The sequence below is a fragment of the Mya arenaria genome, chromosome 15 (assembly GCF_026914265.1).
Source record: "Mya arenaria isolate MELC-2E11 chromosome 15, ASM2691426v1".
Classification (NCBI taxonomy): domain Eukaryota; kingdom Metazoa; phylum Mollusca; class Bivalvia; order Myida; family Myidae; genus Mya; species Mya arenaria.
In genome coordinates, this window is record NC_069136.1 from 28,474,258 (window position 1) to 28,482,200 (window position 7,943).

The window sequence follows — 7,943 nt, forward strand, 5'->3', positions numbered from 1 at the left end:
TAAAGAGTGTATCAAAAGGTATTTTATTAAGAACTTAATCAACAATATTTGCCTTTCAAATTAGACTAATAAGGGGACATCTGACATCAGAATAAACGTTTATAGTTCGGTGAATGGATCGATACAATCTCTAAGCTAAGCATATATGCAATTGTACCAAAAATGGTAAAATCAATTTATATACTGAAACATTCAAAAACATTATATTTTACGTTGAAGCAAAACAAGTTTTCGGAAAAATAAGCTTCTACTAACTAGTAAGCATTACTTCAAGAATCTACAACACAGCATTTACAATTTAGGCAAACAAATATGTGTTATTTTTTCCCTTTTAAATATTTGAAAACTTAAATTGCATATAAATAATACCAATTATGATAAATATCCCAAACAGTTTGTAAATTAGAATAATTAATAATAAGAACACATAACAAAATCGTACTTGTCCTACATGAACAAAAACATTTTATGCTTAAAGGCCGCAAAAGAAAAACCCTCAGTAACAATCACATAACTTTGTAGGATATATTCCCTAAGGAATAATTACAAAAAAATAAAATAATTCAAGAAGACCACGCAAGAAGGCCATTGTTTTATACCGTTGCCAAAAGGCCAACTTTACATGTCTTAGCTAATAACTATTTATATGAAACAAGTATATATAATGAATGAATTGCGTGACTGATGTCATTATTACTGTATGAACGCAGTTGGGTTGGTTAAAGTGTGTGGAGTCCGTTATAACCAGCTCAACTGCGTTCATATCCCCGACAATAACATCAATCACACCATGAATTACTTATTGGCAGAAATCAGGCAAACTGGATAAAGTTATTTCTAAATATAAAGCGCTATACACAGATAAAACTATTCATGCATTAGTTAGTCATGGTACTACGATCTAAAAGAATAGGAAAAAATACTGGCTCCAATTCGTCAAACAATTTTAGTGGAACGTCTGTTTTCTGTTAAATGTAATTATACTTGTACAAGGCACGATAAAATGTACACGTGCAAAACATAAAATGTGTGGTTTCTCTCTTAATAGCTTTACATCTTCAAATCAAGCACATATGGCTTTTCTGATACTAATATTTAAGCCATTCTCGTACACCAGAGTGATGATGCTATGCGAACCACGCAGTAGATTTATCACTATCAAACCTCTGATGAATGAGAATGACTTAAGTATGATCAAGAGAAAGTATTAGAAGCAAAGGATAGTTTATCACATTTTTCAATATCAAATCTTCTAGTCATGTAACAAGGCCACTGCAGCATCAAGCGAGAAATCTGTTTGCTCCAGTAAAGACCGCAGCACATCGCGTGCACAGTTGGGGAACATGACGTTCAGGGCGTCCAGGCGCCGCCTCTCTTCTATTGTGAGATCGGCCTCCCCTGTTGCACCTCCAGGAAGGCGATCCTCCTCTTCAATATGCCATGCTGCGCCCTCTGATAGGGCATCTTCCGGTTCCGGTAGGCTGCTGTTACTAACGGGTGGCTGTGGTGCTGACAGTCTCGTTTGACTTTGAGATGCTGGTGCTACATAGAAGTAAAACCAATAGTATAATGGTGAGTAATGTGTTACTGTTAGTACTGATTAATTCTTTCAAACAACATTCAGCTAATTCTACATATATATGGCATGAAGTATATCCATTAATTTCTATTTACGGTCAAAATTTATTATACAAAAAAAAAAAAAAATATTTTCACAAGTTGCGCAAACATGAGTGAAATTGTAGCTTTCTTTGATAACGTGTGAAATCGATTTTGGTCTTACATTTAATATCAACATATAATCTGTTGTTTTTTTCATGCTAAAATTTAAGAAAAATATCAATTAAATTCTAGTTAATCGAAAAATCACATGAAATACATAACATAGTAAACGTATGGCTGTCTGTTTGACGTCATTTTGGTGACGTCGTTTTTAAAAGTCAACTCGGCTCATTACGTTTATTAACGATTACGGCGACATGACATATATTAATACAATGAAAGAACATGGTATTTCACTGATAGGCATAAAAAAAGAAATGATAATGCCCTGTCTATGAGATCAGATTCACACCATGGAATTTGGCATAAACCTTCACGTCCAATAATGCAAAGATTGTTATATCACAGAGTGGACCGTCGTCGGATACCCCCGATACACTACTAGCGCAGTAGTTGCATCGTGGTCGATTTGGCTAAGAACATATCGTATTCGTGGATATAATGTGACAGTTCACTTGTTCCGCAAATGCATAGTAACGCATAGTAACGTATAGACATTGAAAAGTTAGTCTCGCGATAGATGAAATCGAACTCGGTCCGCCAAATCAATACAAAATTTAAAAAAGCTACGCAAGCCACTCGCGCGTGGAGAAAAATGACAATACAGGGTTATTGAGGAGTATTAAAATGTTACATGAGAATTCAAATTCGGAACTCCTCGGCCATTTTTATCGAAAACAACCTCGGATGAATGCCGGTACATCAGTTAAAGTAATTAGTAAATTTTTGAATAATATCATTAATTAAATGTAGTGTTTTAGGGGTGTATTCATTGATCTTTGTTTTAATCGATTGTCAGTGAAGTATATAATTGCGAACATAATTAAGATTCTCAAGAGTTAAGTCACAAAGTTTAACTGATAAATAAAATTACTACGTAATCTACTTGCAGCGGACGTAAACGTACCTCTCTTTGAGTATGTAAACCGTCCAAATACATCCGAGGTTTTTTTTCGATAAATATGGCCGAGAAGTTCCGAATGCAGAACTCATTGAAAAAATGCCTCTTCATTTAAACGAGATTTTAACAGTCAATTTTCTTACGGTTTTTATCATGGAGTGTAACGGAAGAAAGTACCGTGGTTGCCGACGATGGAAAAGGACAGCTCGATATGAAACCACACAGTTCCATGCATTTTAAAGTCTATAAAGGTTTACAAAAGTCAATGATTAAAAGTGACAAACCACTCCATAACTGTATATCGAGTATGAAAGTGCGTTTTACTAAGATTTATCTACTTTGAACACAACTCCCTACAATTTTCGTATTCGACATCGTCTTTGACAACAGAATTGTGTATCTACTATACGGCTAATGAGTGCGCACAAATATACAAGCTCAGCCACAAGATCTCTTACCTCAGGCTCCAAATGCATTAGCCAACGAAACAACGGGTTCCGGCTGAGATATAACTTTGCAGTAAACAGACATTATATTTAATGAAAGTACATTAAATACTTAACTTTTGAATTTGTCATACAAAAAACACGGGTAATCCTTGTAAACTATGTTCTGGTTATTGTAAAGCCATTTAGGGATGGTTTTTCTGTATCACGACATCATCTCCAGCCAAGAGAACTGCAAGTGTATTATAACGCTCGTCTATTTTATTGGTGTTTTTTCAATCCTAAATGGACATACGGCTAACTCAATTGTTATTGAAGCCAGAGTAATGGGTCTTGCTAAACGTGGGCATATGGTATCTGTTAGCATGTGTACTACCTTTCACGAGGATATCTTCACTGATTTTGAGTTACGGTCAATGGTTAAAGTTTTTGCAAGCCGGCGACGACAATAACGACAAGACTATCACAATACCCTGACGTTTCGAAAAACGGACGAACTAAAAGGGATTAAGACATTTTCCCCATCTTCTTTATGTTTTCCAAGGTTGAACGACCGCGAATTTCCCCTTATAAATCAAGTTCAGTCTGAGCAAACAGCAATATTAACAGTTATTAACCTTTCACTGAAGACCCTTTGGTTTTATTTTCCAGTCCTCTTAGGAAGGCGTCATTCTTCCTGAAAAAAATCATGTTTATTCAATAATTACATCTCAAACCAAATGATTTATCAGGAAAAAAAAATAACAAAGTACATTAACAATATACAGCAGTAAAGTACTGTAAATGGCTTTAGATTCGCGTGGCTCTTTTTGCATGCTGTTTTTTTACTTCGGCAAATTTCGCGATACTTTAAGCAACGGTAAAATATAAAGTCCGCTAGACATGATCATTATGTGAATAAATCGAGAATAATAAACACTCGTCAAACTCTAACCATCTACATTATTGATCTTCAGAGCATGCTGGTTGCTACCTGATACCACATTCCATCGCTAAAGCTTCAACTATTTAATCCCTTAAAAGCCCATGATTGATGCCACGATTGATGAACTTTGCTTAAAAAGGAAATACAATATCTTTGTCAGAGCAATGAACTTTATATATACATTAAACAACCAGTGGAGTATAGGCCAGTCACCTCTAATATGTAATAACTATTATAAGACCTCCGGGACTCCAGGTTTAACTGTTGCACATTCTGTTAAAAAATGGATGTTATTAATTACGATCGAGAAAAGTCACACTCTTATATTACTCATAATTAAAAATTTGTTCAAATGAAGTCAAATCCATCATATAGACTTAATTATTTTAAAAATTATAATTTGGCAACTCGTCAGTCCTTATACTATTTATATCGAAACACGTCAATGGACAGAATCATGCTAATGTTTGTGATATCAGCTTCCAATGAATTACCTGATTAAGAGCATGAACATGCAAATGCAATCGTTTCTTATATTATTATGCACGATTCTGTAATTAGTCTATTTAGGACTGCGCGATTCAGTAGTTAGTACATTTAGGACTGCGCGATTCAGTAATTAGTATATTTAGGACTGCATGGTTCAGTAGTTAGTACATTTAGAACTGTACGATGCAGTATTTTGTACATTTAGGACTGCGCGATTCAGTAGTTAGTACATTTAGGACTGCGCGATTCAGTAATTAGTATATTTAGGACTGCGCGATTCAGTAATTAGTATATTTAGGACTGCATGGTTCAATAGTTAGTACCTTTAGAACTGTACGATGCAGTATTTTGTACATTTAGGACTCCGCAATGCAGTAGTTAGTATATCTAGGACTGCGCGATTCAGTAATTAGTATATTTAGGACTGCGCGATTCAGTTATTAGTATATTTAGGACTGCGCGATTCAGTAGTTAGTACATTTAGGACTGCGCGATTCAGAAATTAGTACATTTAGAATTGCGCAATGCAGAAGTTAGTACATTTATGACTGTGCAAAGCAATAATTTGTACAATTAGGACTGTGCGATGCAGTAATTTGTACATTTAGGACAGGACGAAGCAGTAGCTAGTACATTTAGGGCTGCGCAATGCTGTAGTAAGTGCATTTAGGACTGCGCAATGCAGTAGTCAGTACTTTAGGGACTGTACAATGCAGTTGTGAGGAGTAGATTAAAGGCTGTTTGTACACGCTATGCTTGGCTTCTAGCTCACCTCTTCCGTTGCTCGTCCCACCTTTTTTCGCTGTTAAGACGTTCTTCCTGGTCCCGTCTTTCATTGCGTTCAGCCTAGAAATAAGTAATAGGGGTGATATAGTTAAAGCAAATGAAAGCTGTTGGAAATGGAACGAAGAAGAAGAAGAAGAAGAAGAAGAAGAAGAAGAAGAAGAAGAAGAAGAAGAAGGCATCAAAAATAACCTTCCCGGTATTGCATCTGAAAACGCTTATATAATCATTATTTTACTCTTGGATACCGAAAATTGCTGAAAAAATACGATTAAAAACCTGGTTTAGGGGGGGGGGGGGGGGGCAAACACACGCTGGTACAAAAAAAGAAAAACCGGTACCTAATCTATTCGCCAACATGGACTCATGTTGTTTTTTTCGAAATTATCAAGTTCTGTCCGCGCCTATTGGCTGCATTATGACTTGAACCCGCCGTGACGCCATAACGAGTTAAATTGTGCTTTAATAAATGCCACAAGCGACATGAGATAGAAGTGACTGCAATACCGTCTTAAATCCAGATATTAGAAGACATGGAGAAGCAGAGTGCGATACAAGATATCCGGTTGCGATATCCTAGCTGTTTACGAAGAGACTTCTTGGTTTTAACGTGCTCGGTGTATAGCACCAAAACACGGGATACAATTTTCTGGGTTTAACCAGTACTGAGTACACCATTTCCTAGTACTTCCCTTTAAATGCTGAGCGCTATGCAAGGCAGCTACTGATGCCATATTGTTAACGTCTTTCGAAGCCAACAGGGACTTACTTACTTAGCTGACAAATAGTTAAACCAGTATTGAAACCATCACGTGATAATGTCAATTAACCAATCACGCAACAGCCTTGTGTTGAATCGCGTAAGTAACGCCTTTCACTATTGTGGACTTCAAATACAATATTTGAGCATAAATCAACATTTGCCATAGGGTTCCGGACGTCAGTATCTTAGTTTTTTAAGTTAACAATCCTAATAGTTTGCCGCACACTATTTCGTAACAAAAAGAATCCGTAAAAAGTGCAGTTTACAAACAATGAACATATATCCTTTAAACTAGGTGGGATGGAAAAGCAAGCATACACTAAGATGAACATACCTTTGCCCTCTGTTCAGCTCTTTTCTTTTCAATTTCTGCCTCTTCATGTTGCTTGGTCAAGGACTTCCTCTCTTGTTGCTGAAGCTAGTTGGAGAACATGGAATAGCATGTTATTAATTATGTCAAGTATTTAAATGATAATGATTTTCAACACATACACAATAATGGCGACAAATGAAGTAAATTATGTTCAAGGTAAGATTGTACACGCTCGGGTCTTATACACAGGGACACTACTTATATTAACGTTCATGGTGATATTCAATGCATTGCTCTCCTCATTCCTACTCAAGTGAACAAAGTTTAGGATATACACATTTTCATCGCACATTTTTGAATATACATGTAGGTACATTTGTATCTCCCATCTGCCGCTCGTGTAACATAGGTTCATCCAAACCCAAGCGTAGGAAACGAGGTTTACCGACTCTTGACGGCTCTGCTATAAGGTATGCAAACTAACCTTACACGAGCGGCCATGGTAGACAAAATTGCTGGAACTCTCGTGTGCGTAGTAAAAATAACTCGCATATGGATCTACTTATATGTGGTGGGAGAATAAAATATAAGTTTCGGAAAAAAATCCGTCTACACGGGAAAACACTGACATCTTCGTTTGACACTAATTGACCAACTAATACATATAAGGATTCTCGGGAGATCGCTGATTTGCGTATTTGGCATAATCTGTGGAAGAAACCTACCATCTTTTGTGTTTTGTTTGGCGTGGTTTGTACCAGTTTACGGCGGGCATCGGTCTGTGTCGTCTGGCCTCCGCCTTAATAAATCAAAATATATAAAACATGGTAACCAAATAGAGCGTTTAAATGAGAACCCATGCAACTGGTTTAAGAAGATAATTACATATTTACACGTTTTACACGTTATTATATTTAAACGTTCCAATATAGTAGTGTACATGAGTCACACTCAATAGGTTGCTAACATGAGTTATTTACAAGTTAGAACATAGTGCCTAAAATAAAATTAATTAAGAAGGGCAGACCAGAGCGAGCGTGCCTTTCTTGGTCATTTAGATTATAACTGACTTATTAATATTTTCATCCGGCGAGAAACAGATATATGACATCATGTCTATAAAGCTGTAAAACTGTTTTGATTACTAATTTAAGCTGTAAAACTACAAATCTCAAGGATCTGTGGCTGTAAATGTCGAAATGAGCACAAGCATAGGAGTTTCGGCTTCTTCGTCCAAACGTCTGCTGCCGAGCACTGCATTAATTTACTATTATACAATGATGAATGTAGCAGCATAATTATACAAATAATCTCGAATAACGTGTTGGCGCCAAAAGCTTTCTAAATTAGGCGTCTAGGATATGAGCACGCGCGTTACCGTGTTTCAGAGGTGTTACAGAATAGTGGTACTGTATTTTTTAAACGCGACACAGGTTTTAAACTGAACACGTGAACGTGTTTCAAACAACGCGGTTTCCTGTGGCGAGGCTAATTACCGACAAGTGTTTATTAATACCCCCATCACACCAGACGAAGACCAT

General features: G+C 36.5%; 1 protein-coding gene across 1 annotated transcript in view; it reads right to left on the reverse strand.

Moving 5' to 3' along the window:
* The window catches only part of LOC128220230 (uncharacterized), a 13,511-nt gene continuing 5,568 nt past the window's right edge, over positions 1-7,943 (reverse strand). Inside the window, exons 4-8 of the mRNA XM_052928532.1 lie at positions 7,128-7,201; positions 6,424-6,507; positions 5,316-5,389; positions 3,747-3,805; positions 1-1,542 (exon numbers count right to left, since the gene is read on the reverse strand). Coding sequence (XP_052784492.1) covers positions 1,253-1,542; positions 3,747-3,805; positions 5,316-5,389; positions 6,424-6,507; positions 7,128-7,201 — 581 coding nt within the window. The 3' untranslated portion in view covers positions 1-1,252. The remainder of the gene's footprint in view (positions 1,543-3,746; positions 3,806-5,315; positions 5,390-6,423; positions 6,508-7,127; positions 7,202-7,943) is intronic.